Source organism: Eschrichtius robustus, chromosome 4 (genome assembly GCF_028021215.1).
Source record: "Eschrichtius robustus isolate mEscRob2 chromosome 4, mEscRob2.pri, whole genome shotgun sequence".
Lineage (NCBI taxonomy): Eukaryota > Metazoa > Chordata > Mammalia > Artiodactyla > Eschrichtiidae > Eschrichtius > Eschrichtius robustus.
The window spans coordinates 19445507-19468105 of NC_090827.1; the positions used below are offsets into that span (position 1 = coordinate 19445507).

The following is a 22599-nucleotide window of genomic DNA, read 5'->3' on the forward strand; positions in this document are numbered from 1 at the left end:
AGCATGTACATATTACCTCTCAATGAATTCTGTTACGATGTCCAGTTTGATAAAAATCAATCTGCTTAAAAGCCCATCCCACTTGCTCTGTTCCTATAAAGTTCCACCAAAAGAAGTTTGTATAATGGAGGACTTTGTACGTACCGGTTCACTGTGCTGGTTTACTTCCTAGTTGTTTCTTTAAAGATATGATTTCCTTGGTATAGTTCTATGTACTTATTATCTAAGTAACTGTTTAAATATACTTAATGTTTTCCAAATGTGTTTTCTGTCTGTTTTTTCTACAGGGTATTTGCTGACAGAGAATCTGATCTTGCACGTTAATTGAAACAAAATTGGCTGAGTGCAAAGTTGGTTTTTTCCTGGGTCACAAAGTATCTCTAGGCCCAAAGAACTGTCAGTTACTTTAGGGCTTTGATCATCAACCTACTTGGGAGATTGGTAGCCATGCAGAAAATGTTCTGAAGCATCTGTGCATGTAAAAATATGTTCCCTCTTTCCCAGATCAACGAAACATTTTGAGAATCATGAGCTACATTTGATTTTGCTTTGAAATGGGATAAATGGAAGTAGCATTGTGTTTATCTTTTGGAGCTGTTTTTGTTTAAGCTGTACATACATTAACTGGCTCCACTGTAACAAAGTTTGGATATAATGCAGTTTTTTCCCTCATCTCAATAACCTCATCATTCCACAGGTTCTACCTTATGTTAGTTCTCTGTGCATGTAATAAAGAACTCATTCCAAGTCAGACATGGAATTCCAAGTCAGCCTGTATATGGACTATCTTTTTACAGTGAACATCAATAGGTAAGTTAAATAGAAAGCAGAATAGCCCAACATGCTGAAAATGAAAAAGCAGGAAAGATTTGAAAAATGCCAAGTATACCAACATTTTCAATGAAAAACAAAAAGCTGTTAAAAGATACATCCTAATATTGTAAAATTTTGGATCCTTAAATTAAAAAAATTTTTTTACTAGCTTTCATGAAATATACAGCAGAGGTTAGCGACTTGTGTTAAAATTATATACCTTTTATCCAAGAAAGCAGTTTAAACATAACTTCAAAAAATTCCCGACAATACTTCTAAGGTGGTAGAGTCCTAATTTTGGACAACCAGGATAGATTTGCTGACATGCACATAGTGAGTGTTTTTTAGCCCTATGTTGTGTATGTTCTTCCAAAAAATATTTGTTTCCGCAATATACATAACAACCTAGATGCCATCCAAGAGGATGTATTAAAAGTATCTTAACAAGAAATACTTTATACCTATAGTTCCATGTTCCAAGAATCTTTATATTAAGGATCTTGTAAAATTGATTCTTAATACTGGTTCTTTGAAAGAGACAGTTGTGCTTTCAGCCAGGAAATGCTCATACTTATTAAACTGAATTAGCTGGCTCAAGACTATGTACATGACTGTGACAGAAAAGTAAACTCCCTAATTGGCCAGCTACAAGAATTGGAGTTACATTATTTTACTATCTTAAAATTATTTTCTCATATTGGCGAACATAATGTTTGCCATTCTCATTCAAGTATAACTCATGTATGAGAAGAAAAATAAAGGGGAAAAAAACCAAAAAAAAAATTATTGGTTCTCCTCCATTATTACCCTATATACCCATTCTGTTACTGCAGTCGCTTAAGGCAATAATATACTTTGTTCCTGGAAGGCTGAGCTAAAACAAACCAGATTAAAGCACACTTCCTACAGCTAGGGTAGAAGCTAGTTTTATTTTCCTGTTCTTCCAGTTCACCCAGAACAATAGGTTGGATTCATCTTGGCCCCTACTGGGTCTCCAGCTCTCTAGGTAAAATGAGAGAAGCTAGGTCATACTGCCTAGTCCTTCAAATGCACCAGAGATCCAAAAAAGAAGTCCTGACCATAACTGCCACTTTTCCAGTTTTCAGTCAACTAAATATTGCTCTCTCAGAAACACAAACTTTGGGAGTAATTAAGCTACATCAGTCAAAAGAATTAAACAAGAAAAAGCACATGGTTTCAATCCAACCAAAAGATAATGTATGTGCATGGCATATCTGATGTCCTGATACAGAAACAGTCTAAACTATGCTATGATGTAGAAAGAAGAAAAAGGCACAGAATAGGCGGGGCGCCGTTCACACGAGAGTCGGTTGGTTCCTGTATCCCTGTCCCCGCCTTCCCTCGCCGTCATGTCGATATTCCTGGTGAACACCAACGTGCCCCGCGCCTCTGTGCCGGACGGGCTCCTCTCCAATCTCACACAGCAGCTGGCGCACGCCACTGGCAAGCCGGCGCAGTACGTCACGGTGCACGTGGTCCCGGACCAGCTCCCGGCTTTCGGGGGCTCCAGCGAGCCGCGCGCGCTCTGCAGCCTGCACAGCATCGGCAAGATCGGCTCGGCGGCGCGCAGAACCGCTCCGACAGCAAGCTGCTGTGACGCCTGCGCGTCAGCCCGGGCAGGATCTACATCAACTACTACGACATGAACGCGGCCAACGTGGGCTGGAACGGCTCCACCTTCGTCTGAATGTCGCGCTCCGGACTCCCCCGCCCCAGGCCCGCAGCCCGCGCGCGGTTTTCTGCCCGCCCCGCCCCCAGCGACCCCACCTCCCGGGACGGAGAAATAAACGGTATGGAGACTGGGGAAAAAAAAAAAAAGGCACAGAATAGTGTTAATAGTATTCCTTTGTGTTAATTTAAAGTATATGTATAAATGCTATTATATTCATAGAAACTTCTGGGAAGATAAACTGAATAGTGGTCACCTATTTTTTGGGGGGAGAGGGAAGTGTAGCTTTCCTTTCTCATGCAATTTTCTCTACTATTTGAATGTTCTAACTCTTGGATGTATTGCCTCCATGTATTTAGTTTTGTGTTAATGGATCACCTGGATGGTAAGACTATGCATCATTTTCGTTTGCTTCTTTATTCTGCTCAGGGTAAAGAAACCTAAATGTTACTTAACAACAGCACCAGGAAAAGACTGATAGATTTGACTATATTAAAATAAACATTAAGAAATATAAAATATATTAAAATATAAAACTTACAAAGGATTGGCATCTAGAATAAAGAACCCCTAAAAATTACTCAGAAAAAGAGAAGTAATCCAACAGAAAAATGGGCAAAGGATGTGAACAGACGCCTCACAAAAAAGGAAATACAGATGGCCAAAAGAAGGAAAGACTTGGGACCTCCCTGGTGGTCCAGTGGTTAAGACTCTGCACTCCCAGTGCAGGGGGCTCAGGTTCCACCCCTGGTCGGAGAACTAATATCCCACCATGCTGTGTGCCACGGCCAAAAAAAAAAAAGACTTTAGTCATTAAAGGAAATGCAAATTAAAGTCATTTCACACCCATCTGATTTGCAAAAATGTCCAACCACATTTAAGAGCAATTTGACAATTTCTAGTAAGGTTTAAAATGTGTTTATCCTATGGTACACATTCTCCGTAACTAACGCACTGAGCACAATGTACAAGGATGTTCCACCACAGTGTTGTTAGCAATACAGAAACAATTTGGGAAACAACTATATGCCATCGGCTGGAGACAAGTTACGGTAGTTCATATAACTGACTACTACTGCACAGTACTAAATGAATGGGAGCATCACCTACAACAGGGATTAATCACAAAATAATGAGTGAAAAAGGAAAGCTGCAGAATGAGACAGTATCAGGTTTAAAACATGTATGACAATACTGAAGACTAAAGGGTTTACGGATACGTGTAGTCAAAGTATGGCAATATGCATTGGAGTGACTGATAAACACCCGATTCTGGATGTTGACTACACCGCAGGAAAGGAAAGGCAAAGTGGTCTGGAAGAGTAAGATGTTAAGATTTGACAAAATAAGTGCTGGAAATTTGGGTATTCAGTTCATAAATATTTTCTGTATGCTTGAAATAGTTCAGAGTGACCAACAACAGATATATACCTACTTAAGCTCAGAAGGTAGTTTCAATGATGAATCTGTGGGCCAGATGTTATACTAGGAATTAGGAGTCTAAGTCTGAACAATGCATGGTACCTGCCCACAAGAAGACAATCTCACAGAAGCAGATTTGGGTCCTGATTAACTGTGCCACTGCTGATTGGAGAAATCTGTTCTTTAGTAAATGGGCCTGAGACCCTTAAAAGTTAAGCGAAAGTTACCAAGGACAGTAGAAGACAAGGTTCAGATACTCACCACTGCCCTTCTTCCTCCATCTTTCCTTTAAAGAGTGAAGATAATGGGGAGAGGAACCATGAGAAAGAATCTGGCATACAACAGAGCTGACAACTTCCACACATATGCAGAAATTCCTTTTATTATGTTAAAAATATTCCTTAATGAGCCAGCAATTATTTATGTGAAGAAGAGTCCAGAAAACAGACTTATGACAGTATTAGCCTTGTCCTTGATTAGACATTTATGAATTTATACAAAAAACATTATTCCCCTGAGTCAGTTAATGAAGGTCTAAGAAGCTGTGAACTTGAAAGAGCTCCTTCCTGCTTGTCTGGCTGCTCCAATCAGACTACAAGACTTAGTTACAAGGATGGAAGAATTTTTCTCTTTTGAATTTAAAGCTTGACAACAGTTCGGATGCTGTAAGAGAAGAAAGCAATAAACAGGTTCTGAATGATTTCTTTGAAGACCACTAAAATGGTTTTTTTACCCTTCTCCCTCCATAAGCCCCAAATCATTACCACATTCTACACTACACAGCTAAAGAGAAAGCTCACCTCTTCCCTGCATGCATCAGTTCAAAGGCTTCGTTAATTTGGTCAAAAGGCAGATTGTGAGTCACAAATTCATCAACCTTTATTTTTTTGGACATATATTCGGACACCAACTTTGGGACGCTTTCTACACTCTTCCATCCTAAAAGAAATCATACATCTATTCATTAAGTTTTCCAACAAATCTCTACAGTGTGCTTATTACTTAGTGGGTGACAAAGACATTTAAGAGAATTTTTTCACGAACTAAAGAGGAATGAAAAACTTCAAAATCAGCATAGAGAGGAGGAAGAAATGCACATCTTTAAGTAAGAAAAAAGTAAATGCCTTTTGAGCACTTGCCTTTTTCTGAATTAAGGTTTACTAAAATCTCATTAAATCTTAATGGAGATTTTTAAACCATACAGGATAGAACTCTAGAAGTCTCAGAATAAGCTTATTTAAGTCCACAACAGCAAAGATTTCTGTAATCGTGAAATTCAAGGAAGAAAAAAACTGATGTGATACATGACTATTTCTGTGGTTTTAATTTCAACAATAAGGATACCATCTCAGAAGAGAAAACTGAAATTGAAAAGCAAAGTAGGTGATCTTTAGTTACAGGTTATGATTTTAAACAAAATCAGATCCTTCAATTTCTCACTTGTATTGAAAGAAGCAGTAAATCGACAAAGAAGACTTACCACCTTTTTTTAAACCAGGGAGTCTTTGGACCACATTTCAAACCTCTTTTGAGCCTTTCCCAAATCTCCCTCCTTGTGTCCTCTACCAGTTACCCTTTCCTTCCAAACTGCAGTGCTTTTTTTTTTCTCCTTTAAATCTCCTGGTAACTGAGACAACCACAGCCACTGCTATTCCCTAAACTAAAACTGCTGTTTACATTTGTGAGTCATATTTTAGCAACACCCATGGGGCCCCAAGGCTCCAGCTTATTTCCCAACAAGCACGTGCTTGGATGAGGCTTCAGTGAGAGGTGACTACCAACCCCCCTGGCTCAGTCTCCCGGACTAAGAACACCCTTTCAAATACAGCTATGGACCCTGAGATGATGCCCCTGAGCTGCATGTATGGCTCTGACAGTCTGTTCTGAAATACTCAAGTGCGGCATATGTGTAGCGCTTTGGAAAAGAGGGTTTAGTCAGCTTGACATCTGCCTTGACAAATTCTGTAGTGTAAAGAAGGAAAACTTTGGCCCAACCCCTCATTTTTCATACTTTCCTAATCTCTTCTTCTGGCCTTGAAAAAGCTGGCATAATATGAGGTAGGAGACACTTTGTTAAACACAGATCATTAAAAACTCATGCTATTAGAGAATGGACTTGAGGACACGGGGAGGGGGAAGGGTAAGCTGGGACGAAGTGAGAGAGTAGCACTGATATATATACACTACCAAATGTAAAATAGATAGCTAGTGGGAAGAAGCCGCATAGCACAGGGAGATCAGCTCCGTGCTTTGTGACCACCTAGAAGGGTGGGATAGGGAGGATGGGAGGGAGACGCAAGAGGGAGGAGATACGGGGATATATGTATATGCATAGCTGATTCACTTTGTTATACAGCAGAAACACACCATTGTAAAGCAATTATACTCCAATAAAGATGTTAAAAAAAAAAAGAAATGCAAATTCTTGGGAAAAAGAAAACTCATGCTATGTAATTCTCTTTCCTTAGGAGGATGGTAAGGATATATTTTTAAAAAATCTATGAAAAACTTTAGATTTCATTTATTCACAACAGTTGGGATATACAAACATGTTTTGATGTCTTTTCTCTTTTCTAGCTGAGCAACCTCGGAAAATGGTGGAAACTTTCTCAGCATTCTGCTGGTGGTTAGGCAACCCCAAACAACCATGTACTTTTAGGATCATACAAGGGAAAAATGATCAGTCTGGCAGCTTTTCAATTTTGTTGTAAGGTTTTGTCTAATTTAATATTTTCAGTTTAAGACTTAGTATTGGTTACTGCTGAAATCAGTACTATTCAGATGGAAGTATGATCACATCCAGGGATCACTGCACTCTGGAAAAATGGGTAAAAAATGCCAATAACCTATGTAAGTCTACAACATGGCAAAGGGTGGCTGATACAGTTGTTTGCTTATCCTGTAACCAGCTTCTCACTCCTGACCTACCCTCAACTATTTCATTAACGGAATATTAATATCTTTTTCAATGTGTAAGAAGTAGCCTTGTGTTTCAGGAGAAGCTGAGCATGTCCCCAGTCCCAGGGGTAAATACTGATTGGGATTAAAATTCTGCCAATGGAAGTTAACAAAAGAGAAAATGTACTCATCTCATCCACCAAATTACCTCCAAAGGCAGTGCCTTTCCACGTGCGGCCTGTTACCAGCTGGAATGGACGAGTGGCAACTTCTTCACCTGAGGCAGCTACTCCAACCACCACGCTGACGCCCCAGCCTTTGTGGCAGGCCTCCAGCGCTGCTCTCTGCAGGCAAATCACAGAAGTCAGTGCATTGTGCTGAGAATATCTGCTTCCCCAGAAACTTCCGGGGGAGAGGGTGGTGGTACATAGCTTTATTAGAAAAATGGCAACAAAATGATCAAAGTGAGTATTTAGTAAGTTTAATTTTATTGAACAATTTTAACAGGTATTTTAAAAAATTTACGAACTTGGCTCAACACTGACACAAATGGAAAGAATTTAAAGCTTTCATTTGTTGTCTATTTTAAAAAGTAAATCTTAGCTCAAAATTCTAAAGACTTAATAAAGGCAGCAGACAGAGAAGTAACAGTTATACTTCTGCTGAGTGTCTACTTTGTGTCAGGTACCTACAGTTACTATCCGCATTTTACACATGAGAAAACAGGTTTAGAGAAGTTAAGTAGTTGCTCAAGGTCACTGAGTTAGTAAGTGGACATATATCTCATTCCAAAGCCCATGTTCTCTACAGCTGCATCATTTTGCCTTTTCATTTAATGAAACACACTCTGAGATTTAAGTGTACGCTGAAAGGCAAAGAAACATTTCCCTTCATATTTCCCTTCTATCATTTCCAATTTCTAGTTCAAGTACTCATTTTTCCCTTCTAATAATTCTTATCAGGGAATTCAAGACTCTTCCTTTGCAAAACAAAACAATTTTTGACCTTAATTAAGGAAATTACATTAAAAAAAGCAGCCCCCCCCCCCCGCCCCGCCCCACTTGGAATGAAGACAAGCATACTCACCATGACTTTCACGTTACCAATACACTCAAAGGAATAGTCCACTCCCCCATCAGTCATCTCAACGAGCACTTCCTGGATAGATTTACTGAAGTCCTGGGGGTTAATACACTCAGAGGCCCCAAACTCCTTAGCCCTTGTGAATTTATCCTTATTGATGTCCACACCAATGATCCGGGACGCACCAGCCACCTTACAGCCCATGATAACTGCCAATCCAACGCCTCCCAGGCCGAAGACGGCACAAGTAGAGCCAGGCTCCACCTAATAGTAAAGATAGTCTATAAGGTACTCATTTCACAAGAGTCAAGGAAATCATTAGGTTTCTTACTGTTTGGGCCAATTTCACTATTCCAGCAAGGCTTTGTTGTATGAAATTAGAAGGTGGACGCTAAAACCCAGGCCAACACTTACCTTGGCAGTGTTCACAGCAGCACCATAACCAGTTGAAATGCCACAACCCAGAAGGCAGACTTTATCCAAAGGGGCTAAAGGATCAATTTTAGCAACAGAGATATCAGCCACAACTGTGTATTCAGAAAATGTGCTGGTTCCCATGTAATGTAAAATTGTCTTTCCTTTACAAGTAAATCTGCTAGTGCCATCTGGCATTAATCCTTTCCCTTGAGTGACTCTAAAGAAAATAAAAAAGGAAGAAGGTAGGGTAGAATCAAGTTTCCTAAAATGCACAGGAAAAAGAAATCAATTTAAAAAAAAATGACCAGTAAACAGAAGAGTGTGCTAAGACCAAAAGTCTAATTTCTAATATATTCATTAATAATTTAGCACCTTTCAGCAATGCCTTATTAGGAAAACTTATAAAAGAATTATCATCTTACCTATCTTTTCCAACATTCAATATGCTTCTGGATTATACTGTCAGAGTATTGAAATAATTTTAACAGGTACAATTTATGGATCAGATGAAATGATTTTAAAATTCCATCATAAAACTCTGTGAGCAAATATAACTTCATAAAGCCAAAACCAGCATCTACACAGCAAAGATTACAAGCAACTATCCACATCAGCTGATGAAAGTAGATGTCCACACTGGCTGCTTTAGATCTTTCAGGAGGCCTATTTCAAAAGTGTAGCTCTCACCACTGATAGCATACATGGTAACAAAAATTATTTTTGATACTCTAAATAGATGATGTAACATCTTGCTTAGGAACATGGGCCCTTGTGCTCACTTGTGCTCAAATCCCACGTGATCCTGGGCAAGTGAATTAACTTCCGTGCCTTAGTTTCCTCACCAGAAAATCAGAGAAACCTATCTTTCTTAGACATTGCTATAAAGATCAAATGAGAGGTTATGTAAAGCATTAGCACTGTGCCTGGCACAGAGTGCTTAATATATATGTTATTTTAACAAAAATAAACACTATAATTTGATGTACACTCTTGGACAAATCCTTTGGAATATATGTGAATAAATATATATAGATGAAGAAAAATGGATTGCCTCTGGATTCAAGAATAAGTACATTTCCTTTGAGAGAAAAACAAAAATACGATCAGAAACAAAGAACAAATAGGTGACAAAGCTCTACCAAAAATAACTTGTATCTTTATGAGAGCAAGTTAAGGTTTGTTTAGCTCTGAATGTGAGAAATTGCTCCTGTCCCAGAAGAGTTTCTTGAACAAAAGGTGATATGGGATGTATTTTAAGCTTTGAAAGGACTTGTCCTTCTAAAAGGTTATAGACAGCCACAAAAAAACCTACTACCATTATTATATTTGACGTGTCAAAATTTTTTCAAACCTTGTTTGGAATTCCCTTTCAAAATGACTAGTTTTTTTTTTTTTTTTGGTTCTAGCTTTTTAACTGGATTTACGTGATAAAACACATGGAACCTTATTTCCAAAAATCAAAACTAATTTTGTCAATGGCATTAGAAAACAATGCAAAAACAAACAGATCTCCCAAACACTGCTGGTCGGAGTATACCCCATGACTCAACAATTTCAATCCTAGGGAAATACCCAAGAGAAAGTTGTGTATATGTCCATCAAGAGACACATATGAATGCTTATAGTGGCACTAATCACACACAGGTCCAAACTGGCAGCAACGTAAATGTCCATGAACAGGAGAATGGATAAACAGTGACTATTTGGAATGGAATGTGAAAGAAACAAAAGAAAACCACTGATGCGCAGAGCAACCTGGATACATCTCACAGACACTATGAATGAAAGAAGCCAGACAAAAGAGCACATATTGCATAATTCTGTTTATATGAAGTTCTACAGTGAAAGATATCAGAATAGTGGTTAGCTTTGAGGGAGGCAGGTGTTGACTTGTATGGGACATGAAGAACTTTGTGGGCTGCTGGAAGGGTTCTCTATCTTGATCTGGGTGATGGTTATAACTATTAGATGTGTATATGTATAAAAATTCATGGAGGGCTTCCCTGGTGGCACAGTGGTTGAGAATCTGCCTGCCAGTGCAGGGGACACGGGTTCGAGCCCTGGTCTGGGAGGATCCCACATGCCGCGGAGCGGCTGGGCCCGTGAGCCACAATTACTGAGCCTGCGTGTCTGGAGCCTGTGCTCCGCAACAAGAGAGGCCACGATAGTGAGAGGCCCGCGCACCACGATGAAGAGTGGCCCCTGCTTGTCACAACTGGAGAAGGCCCTCGCACAGAAACGAAGACCCAACACAGCCATAAATAAATAAATAAATAAATAATTTTAAAAAAAATTCATGGAGCTGTACACTTAAGATTTGTATACTTTAATTACTTCATTATATGTATGTTCTACTTCAATAAAAAAGACAAAAAGGGGGCGAACAGACATAAGATCTTAAATGCCTCAAAGAAGTTCTTTAAGTGTGTTACCTTGCTACAATCAAATAACCACCTTTTCTGTGTCAAAAGGTTATGTTATCTCTTGTAGTCTTCCCAAAACCTTATGAGCTAAGTTTTATTACTTCGATTTCATGGACAATAAAATGGCTTATAAAAATGACTTCATTTAATTTCATAAGCATGTCCCTCCTTACTACATATTTTGGCAAATTTAGCCTAGTGTTATGGAAAGAGAATGGGTTCAGAAATTTGGGAGGTACCTCTTAACAGCTGATGCTGCTGGGCACACTACTTAATTTCTGGGTCTAAATTTTCTCATCTATGAATATAGTGATAGCAGTGATAATGACAGGTTGCCCTAAAGATGGAATGAAATAATTCATGTAAAATGCCCTGTATAAATTGCCACATACTTACTTATTATCATGATATCATCATGATTAGTGTTACCTCTTGTTTTAAGAATAAAATAAAAAGATACTAACCTTATCTTCTGGCAAAGGTTCGTTTTAGGATTTAGACAAAATTTGCACTCTCCACACTGTGGGATGTAAAGTGGGATGACAGTATCACCTGGAAAACAAATGCAAGGACATTATCCTGAATAGGCAGCATCTGATTCTAAATGAATACATCAGCCCCTGCAAGTTCCCATTTTTTTTTAATTAAAACATTTTTATTTATTTATTTTTGGCTGCGTTGGGCCTTCGTTGCTGCGTGCAGGCTTTCTCTAGTTGCGGTGAGCGGGGGCTACTCTTCGTTGCGGTGCACGGGCTTCTCATTGTGGTGGAGTCTCTTGTTGTGGAGCACGGGCTCTAGGCGCGCGGGTTTCAGTAGTTGTGGCTCGCGGGCTCTAGAGCGCAGGCTCAGTAGTTGTGGCGCACGGGCTTAGCTGCTCCGCAGCATGTGGGATCTTCCCGGACCAGGGCTCGAACCCTTGTCCCCTGCACTGGCAGGCAGATTCTTAACCACTGCTCCACCAGGGAAGTCCCCCAAATTCCCATTCTTGTCAACCCATGCCGCTTTGCAAAGTTAACAACTTTAAGACCTAGAACTTTACCTACATGACATCATTCGGACACTGCCTGACTATGCAAAAAATACAAGCTTCAAATTTTTGTCTAAGTGAAACTTTTAAAACGGTAAGTGGAGAACAAGAAGGTCATGTGCTTCAAAACACTGACTCAATGCATCTTCAAAAATTCTTGCTTAATTGGGCAAAATTTGCTTTGGAGATGTACTTAAACCATTTCAGATAAACAGCAGTCTGCATAATCAGAGAGAAAGAAACTCTCAAATATTTGTGCTTTCCAGATGAGGCGTATAAAATCAATCTTGACAACTTACTTAGGCGATAACTTACTCACAAATAAACAATGTATAATTTATCAGAAACATAATTTCCCTATAGAAATAAGCCAAAATTGTAAAATAAGTGGTTCAAATACTCTCCTTACCTGCCTTCAGCTTAGTAACTCCTTCACCAACACTTTCCACGATTCCAGCACCTTCATGTCCCAAGATCACTGGAAAACTCCCTTCAGGATCAGCCCCACTCAGGGTATAGGCGTCAGTGTGGCAAACTGCAGTGGCAATAATCTAACAGGGTATTAAGGTAAAGAGTGTCTACGTGTGTGTGCATGCGATTCAGAGTGAGGCATACATAGGTGGAGGCACTTTTACTTTAATAACATATTTTATTGATTAGAAGATACAATTCTTTCATATTTTAACCTGTCTAAAATCAGCATGTGCTTATACTCTATGGCATCTTAATTGAAACTGGCAGCATTTTCTTAGTGGTACTTAAAAGTAACGGTGCATTTACAGGCAATGAAACATGGTACATCTGTTCTCCTTTTCAGGGCATGTTAGCAGGAGAAGGTAAACAAGGTGATGTTTTGGGCACTGTGCCTTCTGCAGGTGTGGAGAGGAACATCACCTGTGCGCAAAAGCAGGTGGAGCCCCTTTCACTGCTGGCCTCCTCCTAACTGCTGGGGAATGCGACTTCTAAAAAGGTACTGGCTATTTCTGAAATACGTCAGCCTGCTTGGTCTGGGCCCAAACTCAGAGGTTTTATTGGAACCAACTCCCCTTTTAGCAGCCACACACAATTTCTACTTACATAAGCCCTTTATCCCGATTTCTCTAGCCTTCAAGCATCTCTCATTTTTCCAAACTACCAAAAGCACAGAAAGGAAAAGTCTTGGGGGTGTCTGTATTTATGCTTCTCTGTTTCTCACAAATATATCCGATTACAACATAACATTCTTAGCTGTTTGTTAGCAGTTTCCCAAGGTAGACTGCTGAACTCAGTGTGCCCCATACGCCTCATTTTAGTACATCCAGGACCAACATTTTCTTTTTTAGTAGCAAAATCACAGTCAGGCTGATTTCTGAACTTAAAAACATACACACTAGTCTAAGATTTCAGATATCTGGGCCTGGGTTGAAAGGATCTGAAAAAGTTATTTGGCTCTGGCTTCTCGACCTGTTAAGTGTGACCCCTGGGAGCATGAGAATTGGAGGTGGGATGGGGGAAGTATACTCCAATTCACGGCAAAAAACGCTTATTTTTTCTAGAAGGTTAGTTTTATTCAATGTTCACTACTTTAAAGCACTGATTTTATATCAAAACAAGTACAGAGGAGAATGTCAGAATATCCAGCTGGCTGCCTTGTGCAATATGCCTCTCTCCAGGGGTAACTTCAATTTCTCTGCCAGAGCAGAGGTTGAGAAGCACTGGAATAATGAATCCCCTGAACCCTGGCCTTGTCTGCAAGGGTCAGTACATTTTAAAGCTCTCTTAGCAAGCTTACTTCACTTGCTTGTTGGTCTAATCAATTAGGAACCTCTTCCCGAATCTTATTTGAAGTTTCTTCTAACAATCCAAAGACCATTTCTTTCTTCTTTTGTTTCTAATGTGTCATCATACATTTTAACTTATGGGATCAGCAGAAAGGGGAGCATCCTACAAAGCCACCTTAAAACCCCGGCTACAGAAGATAAACTGCAGTAATCCAATGATCCATGGAGAAGGCTGCTCAGCGCAACACCAAAGCTGAAAAGATGGAGAAGAGTGCTGCAAAGGTGAGAGGGATAAAATAAGAGGCTGTGATTCCAAGGTTGGATGACTTCCAATACCTTCTCCTTGACACTGTCCTTTGGGATTTCTCCTCTGCAGACCTCAGAGGACTCATCTATCCAGAGACCTAATTGTAAGCCTTTTTTTCCCAGTGCCTTAGATGTTTCATTACCTTAATTCGAACTTCATGAGCCTTTGGGGGTGCCACCTCTATCTCCTCTATGGAGAGAGGCTTTCTAGCCTCCCAGGCAACTGCAGCTTTGCATTTGATAACCTGAAATGGGGAAAACAGAGCAAGATGTTTCTCCTCCTGAACTAGTAACCAACTACTTTTTAGTTAATTTAGATGCTGATGAATGCTAATCTTAGAAAGTATATCACAAATTCACAAAGACACATATAACTCTAAGTGATACGGAGAGCTGTCTGGCACGTGTTTATACTTCGTATAAATGATATTCATTAAAAAGATTTAATTGAGATGACCACATGAAGAAGTTTAATTCAGGAATTCCCTGGCAGTCCCGTGGTTAGGACTCAGCGCTTTCACTGTTGGGGCCCAGGTTCAATCCCTGTTCCGGGGAAACTAAGATCCCTGCAAGCCGCATGGCTCCCGCCCATAAAAAAATAAAGTTTCACTCATCAAATATTTAATGACCCTCTACAATGCATAAACAGGGGCTGGTTAACAATACAGGTTCCAAGAAAATCTGATTCAGTAGTCTGGTACAGGGTCCAAGGAGTCTGAATGCTTAAGATGTGCCCTACGAAATTCTTTTGCTCAGGCCAGTTTAAGTAACACTGGTTTAGTGCAAAACTGCACGGTGGGAAGGAGCGAAAGTAAAAGTATCAAGAATGGGGGAATTAAAAAAAAACTGCATCTATCCCTTTCAACTGTGCTATCCAACACAGTAGCCACTTGCCACGTGTGGCTTTTGAGCGCTTGAAAAATGGCCGGTCTGAACTGAGATAAGCTATAAGTAGAAAATATACCCAGATTTTGAAGAGTTAGTATAAAAAAATTAAAGTATTTCAATAATATTTAAAAAATATTGATTACATGTTGCGATAGTATTTTGACTACAATGGGTTAAGTTTTAATCCAATTTAATACCGTTTTAATGTGGCTAATAGAAAACTTAAAATTACATATATGACTCATACTGCATTTCCATAGTATAGTGCTACTTCAGAGTCAGTACACTCCTCCTTCACCAGAGAATGAAGTGAAACGAGGAAGGTTTTGACTCGTTCACGTAATGCTTATGAAACATGTTCACAGAATAAAGATTGCACTGGGTTTATAGGAGACAGACTTGGAAGCCAACGATTACAAAAAGTGTGATTTAAAGGGATAGGCACAAAGTGCTACAGAATGCAAAATGTGGAGAAAGAGTGTAACTTTGGTTGGTGGGTTTGGGAAAGCGTCACTTTTAACTGGGATGCGGAAAGATGAGGAAGAGTTAGTTACATAAAGATAAAATATCTACATATAGAGTGACTGTGAGTGGTGAATATGAAACCCCTTATACAGTCCTTGACACAGTGTAGCTTTGCAGAAATAAGGTGGTAGTTATTAGTAGCAAGAGAACAAAGAGTAGAGGAAAAGGAGAACTGAACTATGTAGAAGGATGAGTGGCTTGTGTAAATTGGCGAGGCTGGAAATGATCACTTTTAAAATTAAACTGTAGATATTAAATCTGATCAATCAATCAATCAATCTGGTAAAAAAAATTCATACACTGCAGTAGAATCTTTTTTCACCTCAATGTACCATAAATCTCAAAACGAAACTCCAAAGGTAAAATTCAGAATACTAACAATGAAGTCACATATTCTAGAGATCTGAAGCAACAAGAATAAATCATCCATAATCTAAGCTTTAAGTCCCTCCTCCACCCTTTTAAAGCATATGTAAAAGGAGTTTAACCTTTTCCTGTCAATGACAATTCTAAACAAAACAAAGCCCCACGCTAAATCCACACTCAATGGCCCTACTTCAACATCTGAACTATCACAGGAATTATAATTTTTCACATTCTCTGCTGAAGACACTTGGTAATAAGGAAAAAAAACCTGCCAACTTGCTAAATCTGAAAGATCGTTTAGAATTTACCATTTCTATTCAAGTCCAAATCTTTTTAGAAAATCTCTTGTTTGCAAAGCATTAAAACAATCAGCAACTTTAGACGGATTAATCATATTACTCATATATTTCTGTCTTTCTTTACTGTCTAATGTGTATTTCAGGAACTTGCAATAGTCTGTTGCACAGGGTTTGGAACCCCGGCTCACTATGTTTAGTGTGATCACTAAGCACGACCAAACACTAAGCCTCAAGTTTTTGGTCTGTAAAATGGGCTACTACCTTGCATAGCTGTTATGTGAGGATTAAAGGAGGGTACGTATAAAGCTCTGGTGCCCAAGTGCTCCAAAACGTTACCGAAAGGGCCCTTGGAGCCTTCCAAAAATACATTCCTTGGTGGCACAGTAATAGCTCAATTATGAACTCCTACCGTGAAAAACAGGCAACGTAGGGGTTAGGAGCACGGGCTCTGGCTGAAGCTTTGCCACCTAAAAGTATGGCCCCGGGCAAGTTACTTATTTTTGTGTACGCAAGGCGTGGCGGCCCCTAAGCCACCCGCAGGACACCAGGCTAGAGACCGACTCCCCCCCACCTCCACTCTCCGGTTCTCCCCACCTCCACCCCGCTTCGGCTGCCCCAGAAAGAAGCAGCAAAAACCCTCCCACGAACGGAGCCTAAACAAAGCTTGCTCCCTCCCTTCTTGCTGAACCGCTCGCCCGAAGCCCCGTTTCAGCTCCAGCAGCCGGAGGCCGTCTCCGGGCCAAGCCCCGCGCGTTTCCCCCTCCCCTCCTGACTCCCCCACCCCGGCCCCCACGGCCCCCACGGCCCCCGACCCCCGGCCAGCGGCCCGGTTCTGCTCCATGGTTTCCCTCCCTCCCTTCCTTTTCTGGACTCAGCCAGCGTAGCAGCTGACGATACCTCGCTCGCCATCTCCTCAGATTCCGGTCAGCGCGAAGCAAGGACTCAGTAGGAGCCCCAACCCAACAAAAGATCGAGGACGTGGGCGGGGCCTGCGTCCGGCGCGGTCCCGCCTGCGCCGGGGAGAGCGTGGAGGCGGGGTTTGCGGGGACCGGGACGTGAGGGGCGGGGCCCGCGGTGCGGCCCGGCCAACGTGCCCGCGGAGGCCCAGGTGGTTTCGCGGGAAGCTCGAGGGGTTTCGAGGAGGCTGGATGGCGCCGGCCGCTTCGTGAGCCACGTGACAGGCTTGCTGCACGATATTTGGCAGGGAAGGGTTTCCCCGTGTAACTGTAGCCCAGGCAGCGTCGATAAAGCTTACAAAGGAGAGTTGTGGAAGGTGAGGAACCCGGAATTAAATTCTCTGGAAGCATGTGAGAAGCCGTGAGAGGACTGCACCGTCTTTGTGCTCCTTCTACACACTTTGTGGGCACGTCTTGAGGGCGCAAGGCGAGTAAGACGCAGCTGTTCGAGGGAGTCTCCATCAGCTGAGCTGTGCGAAGAAGGATAAAGGGCGCCCCCCAAAACGGAGGCTCCTTCAGGAAACTTCCCAGCGTCAACTTGGAAAAAACGCTCAAGGGACGACCAGTGAGTTTATTCGGTGTCCTGCTGGGGACTGTGGCGTGGGAGACAGCCTCTCAGATAGCTCAGAAGAGTTGTCTTGGGAGGCCAGTAGATACGTGATTTGGAGGAGGGAGGTCCATGTAATCCAGCGTGTTATCTCCTAGATGGTTATTGCTAGTCCCGAGGAACAAGTATCTTAAGTGAATGATTTTCGTGCATGGGAAGGTGTGAGAATCCAGGTTCATAAAAAAGTTTCTCTTAAAATATTTCTCACTATCTAAGGGCCTGTTTCGCCTGTTTTCCCAGAGCACGGAGTGCCACTTTCCTGATCTTCACCCTGAATTCCTTTCAGGGTGCACTGTAGGTCAGCGACTGCAGTGGCCAGTGACTCAATCCTTGCAGAACTGGATGGTGGGCAACATCCTTCATTTTACACCAGGCTCCTATGCCAGCTGCCTCTGAAGGGTGAGTAGGATTTCTGGTGGTGGTCGATAGGACATGGGGAGAGAACTTTGTGAGGAGGAGAAGGGGGCAGGGAAAAATCTCTGAAACATGGATGCATTTGATGTGTTTTAAGAGTGGACCAGAGTGTAGAGAGAGGGAGGATGAAGTATTTGCCAGTTTACTCTTGAACTCTGTTATGGGTGCTGAATTTTATTAAAATGGCGGTACTGAACAGACCACTCTTCTTCCTTGCTGCTCAGTCTTTTTAATGGCTCCTTTCCCTCAGTATATACCTTAAGGGTTAGTGCTCCCAAAAAGTTTGTCCGAAGTCTTTCCTTTCACTCCACCCACTCATCTACACCATGGCTTTTTTTTTTTTTTTAATTAATTAATTAATTAATTTTTGGCTGTGTTGGGTCTTCGTTTCTGTGCGAGGGCTTTCTCTAGTTGAGGCAAGCGGGGGCCACTCTTCATTGCGGTGCGTGGGCCTCTTACTGTCACGGCCTCTCTTGTTGCGGAGCACAGGCTCCAGACGCGCAGGCTCAGTAGTTGTGGCTCACGGGCCCAGTTGCTCCGCGGCATGTGGGATCTTCCCAGACCAGGGCTCGAACCCGTGTCCCCTGCATTGGCAGGGAGATTCTCAACCACTGCACCACCAGGGAAGCCCTACACCATGGCTTTTAACTTCTATTTATATAAGGATCACTTCTAGATTATGAATCAGGACGGCTCCCAGTAAACTCCAGACTTGGGCACACAACTGCCTTCTAGACCTCTGCCTCCATTAGGATATCTCACAGTTATCTCAGACTCAACTTGTCCCAAACTCATCCTGTCATCCTTTTTCCTTAAAGGTACTCTTTTTTCTGTCTTTGTGTGGTATCACCATCTACCTGTTTGCCCAGCCAGAAATCTGGGAATGGGAATCACAACTTCTCCCTCTCCTCCAGCCTCTACATTCACTCCATTGCCAAACCCTAAGCACCTCTTACATCTTGTACCTCCTCTCTGTCCCCACTGCTGCGGCCTTAGTTCAGGCTCTCATTATTTCTTACAGGGTTTCTGAAAAAGCATCCCATCTGATTTCTTTGTTACCAGGCCCCTGAATCTGATGCACTTCTAAACTAATGCCTCCTTAGTGAAATTTCCAAAACAAACATCAATCCGTGACATTTCTTTTCACCTTTAATGATTTTTGAATGATGTGGTTTATAAGTAAATAAATGTCATTCTTCTCTTTAAAAATCTTCAAGGGTTAAGAGAGGGCTAAAATCCAAACTCTGTAGCTGGGCCAGCCAGGCTTTGTTTAACCTGGTTCCCGTGTATCTCTCCATCCTTGTTTTCTGCTATTCCACCATACAAGTCTTGCTTCAATCTTGGGGAATATTTGCAGTTCCTTAAAAGGGCTGTTCTCTTTCTTGATTCCAGGACTTTGTATATGATAGAACTTCTGCTTGGAATGCAGCAAGCCTTTTTCTAGTGAAAAAAGAGTCTTTAGCAGAGAGTTAATTTTCTTTTCCCTATTACAGATAAATTGTCTATCTTCTGGGAAGAAACATTTGCATTTTTATGGCACCTTGCTTAAAAATAATAGACAGGACTTCTAGTTTCCTGTCTGGCTTCTAAGGCGATTGGAAGTCATAATTCCATCCTAACAAGTAAAAAGCTCACCAGGCTGAAAAATCAGGACTCTTCTCAGATCCATCAGAGAAGTGAGATTACAGGGAGAACTGCTGATCCCAGAATTGGAGAGACAGATACAGAGCATCACAGGTTACCAGAGCAGAAACCCATCTCTGTGGGAAGCAGTTTTGGGGTTGGAAAATGTGAAGCGTAATTGGTGAATTGCTGGAGGCTTAGTGTGGATAAGTCTGAGAGTTAAAAACTCCAGAGGAATCCAGTCATAGTGGGCCCTCACACTTCCGTGACTTTTATCTGTAGGTGCTTTACCAGGATCAGAGAAGAATCCCCTCATGCTTCTCGCAGGGGAAGGGGAAAGGGAACCATTTTGAAATATGCCAGAGCATTCTGTTTTTCTTAACAAGGCCTGCCCTCAAAAGAGATTGTTTTACCAGAGCCTGACCTACTGAGGGATTATTAGAGTTTAACTGATGTTAGAGAAGGGAAATACCTAACTGCAGCCCCCTTTAGACATCCTGTACCACCTGAGGGGGTGAAAAAAATTGAGAAGAATTTGTGAAGTTCACAGTCCAGGGGCGCAGGATCACTAAAAGACTGAGATCTAATCATAAGACTACAGAAACCTTCCCCTTCTCCTACACCTTACCATTACATTACTAAAGGCCTATTTACCACCTTTTTACCCAATAGGTATATCATATCTGCCTTTCAACAAAAAATAACAAGGTGTACTAAAAGGCAAAAAAACACAGTTTGAAGAGACAGAGCAAGCATTAGAACCAGACTTTGATATTGCAGTGATGTTGACATTATCAGAAATTTAAAACAACTATGACTAATATGCTAAGGGCGCTAATGGAAAAAATAGACAATATGTAAGAACAGATGGATAATGTAAGCAGGAAGATGGAAATTCTAAGAAAGAAACAAAAAGAAATGCTAGAAATTAAAGTCACTGAAATGGAAATGAAGAATGCCTTTGGTGGGCTTTTTTTTTTTAAATTATTATTTATTTATTTATTTTGGCTGCATTGGGTCTTCGTTGCTGCACACAGGCTTTTCCCTAGTTGCGGCAAGCGGGGGCTACTCTTTGTTCCAGTGCACGGGCTTCTCATTGCGGTGGCTTCTCTTGTGGAACACGGGCTCTAGGCGCACAGGCTTCAGTAGTTGCGGTATGCGGGCTCAGTAGTTGTGGCTCATGGGCTCCAGAGTGCAGGCTCAGTAGTTGTGGTGCAAGGGCTTAGTTGCTCCGCAGCAGGTGGGATCTTCCCAGACCAGGGATCGAACCCGTGTCCCCTACATTGGCAGGCGGATTCTTAACCACTGAGCCACCAGGGAAGTGCCGGTGGGTTTATTTGTAGATTGTACATAGCTGAGGGAAAGATCTATGAGGTTGAAGATATGTCAGTAGAAACTTACTAAACTGAAAAGCAAACAGAAAAAAAAAAATTGAAATAAATGGAAAAGAATATGTAGGAGCTATGGGATAACTACAAAAGGCGTAACATATACATAATGAGAATGCCAGAAGAAGGAAGAGAAAGAAACAGAAGCAATATTTAGAGCAATAATGATTGAGAATTTCCTCAAGTTAATGTCAAACACTGAACCACAGATCGAAGAAGCTCAGAGAACACCAAGGAGGCTAATGCCAAAAAACAAAACAAAAATAAACAAACAAAAATCTACACCTAGGCATAACATTTTCAAATGACAGAAAATCAAAGATGAAAAAATCTTGAAAGAAGCCAGAGGGGAAAAAAACACCTTACCAAAAGAGGAGCAAAGATAAAAATTACAACCAATTTCTCCTCAGAAATCGCCTATGCAAAAACATAGTGAAGTGAAGTGAAGTATATAGGTGTTGAGGGAAAAAACCTTTCAATCTAGAATTCTGTGTCCTGTGACTTTACCCTTTAAAAGTGAAGGAGAGATAAAGACTTTCTTAGACAGAGAAACATTGAGAAAATTTGTTGCCAGAAGACCTGTCTTACAAGAAGTGTTAAAAGAAGTTCTTCAGAGAGAAGGAAAGTGAGCCAGGTCAGAAACTCAGATCCAAATAGAGAAAGGAAGGGCAATAGGGAATGAATAAGTGAAGGTAGAATGAAAAATTTTATTTTTCTTTATTGATTTAACAGATAACAGTTTGTTCAAAATAATAATAGTGGGACTTCCCTGGTGGTCCAGTGGTTAAGAATCTGCCTTCCAATGCAGGGGACACGGGTTCGATCCCTGGACAGGGAACTAAGATCCCACATGCCGCAGGGCAGCTAAGCCCGTGTGCCACAACTAGAGAGCCTGTGTGCCTCAACTACTGAGCCCGCATGCTCTGGAGCCCGCATGCCACAAGTGGAGAGCCTGTGTGCTGCAGCTACTGAGCCCACACACTCTGGAGCCTGTGCGCCACAACTAGAAAGAAGCCCGTGCATCGCAATGAAGAGCCCGCGTGCCGCAATGAGGAGCCCGCATGCCGCAATGAAAGATCCCGCATGCCACAACAAAAGATCCCGCGTGCCGCAACTAAGACCCAACGCAGCCGAATAAATAAATAGTTAAAAATAATGTAGAAAATAACCTAGCTCCAATTCCATCTTCTCATTAAAAAAAATAATAAGAGCAAAAACATTTGATGATTATAGTTATGTATAATTGAAGTGGATGACAGCAATGATGCAAGGGATTAGAGGGCAGAATTAGGATTATATTGTTATTGTAAAGTATTAGTACTACCAATGAAGCCATATAGTGCTATTTGAAAGTGAACTTGGATTAGCTGTAAATATATATTGCAAACTCTAGGGCAACCACTAAATTTTTTTAAGGAAGTATAGCTGATATGCTGAGAAAGAAGGAAACATGGAATCATGTAATATACTGCATTAACACCAGAGAAGGTAGAAAAGGAGAAGACAAAAATGGTAACAAAGAAGGACAATGAATAGGAAACAGTAACAAATATGATAGATAGTAATCCACCTATATCAGTAATCACTTTAAATGTCAGTAGTCTAAATGCACCAATTAAAAGATAAGGACTGTCAGTGTGATTCGAAAAACAAGTCCCAAATGTATGTTATATACAAAAAGCCAACTTTAAATA

The 22599-nt window shown here is 41.2% G+C and overlaps 1 protein-coding gene and 1 pseudogene across 1 annotated transcript; one reads left to right on the top strand and one right to left on the bottom strand.

The window, feature by feature from the left end:
• The first annotated feature begins 2183 nt into the window (after positions 1 to 2183).
• On the top strand, positions 2184 to 2572 carry LOC137763604 (macrophage migration inhibitory factor pseudogene; annotated as a pseudogene).
• A 1719-nt stretch (positions 2573 to 4291) lies between these two features.
• ADH5 (alcohol dehydrogenase 5 (class III), chi polypeptide) lies at positions 4292 to 16920 on the bottom strand. The gene is made up of 9 exons (XM_068542480.1): positions 16815 to 16920; positions 13983 to 14084; positions 12183 to 12324; positions 11211 to 11298; positions 8321 to 8540; positions 7910 to 8170; positions 7032 to 7167; positions 4726 to 4864; positions 4292 to 4588 (listed from the first exon to the last, which is right to left on the bottom strand). The coding sequence occupies exons 1-9, from the start codon at positions 16824 to 16826 to the stop codon at positions 4564 to 4566; spliced, it is 1125 nt and encodes a 374-aa protein (XP_068398581.1). The 5' UTR covers positions 16827 to 16920; the 3' UTR covers positions 4292 to 4563.
• Between the last annotated feature and the right edge of the window lie 5679 nt (positions 16921 to 22599).

Excerpts from the sequence above, each read along its gene's own strand:
- ADH5 (XM_068542480.1), bottom strand. Across the intron at positions 4,865-7,031 it reads GAAAGGCACTGCCTTTGGAG|GATGGAAGAGTGTAGAAAGC; the intron begins GTAATTTGGTGG and ends GATTTCTTTTAG. Across the intron at positions 4,589-4,725 it reads CTGATGCATGCAGGGAAGAG|CATCCGAACTGTTGTCAAGC; the intron begins GTGAGCTTTCTC and ends CTTCTCTTACAG.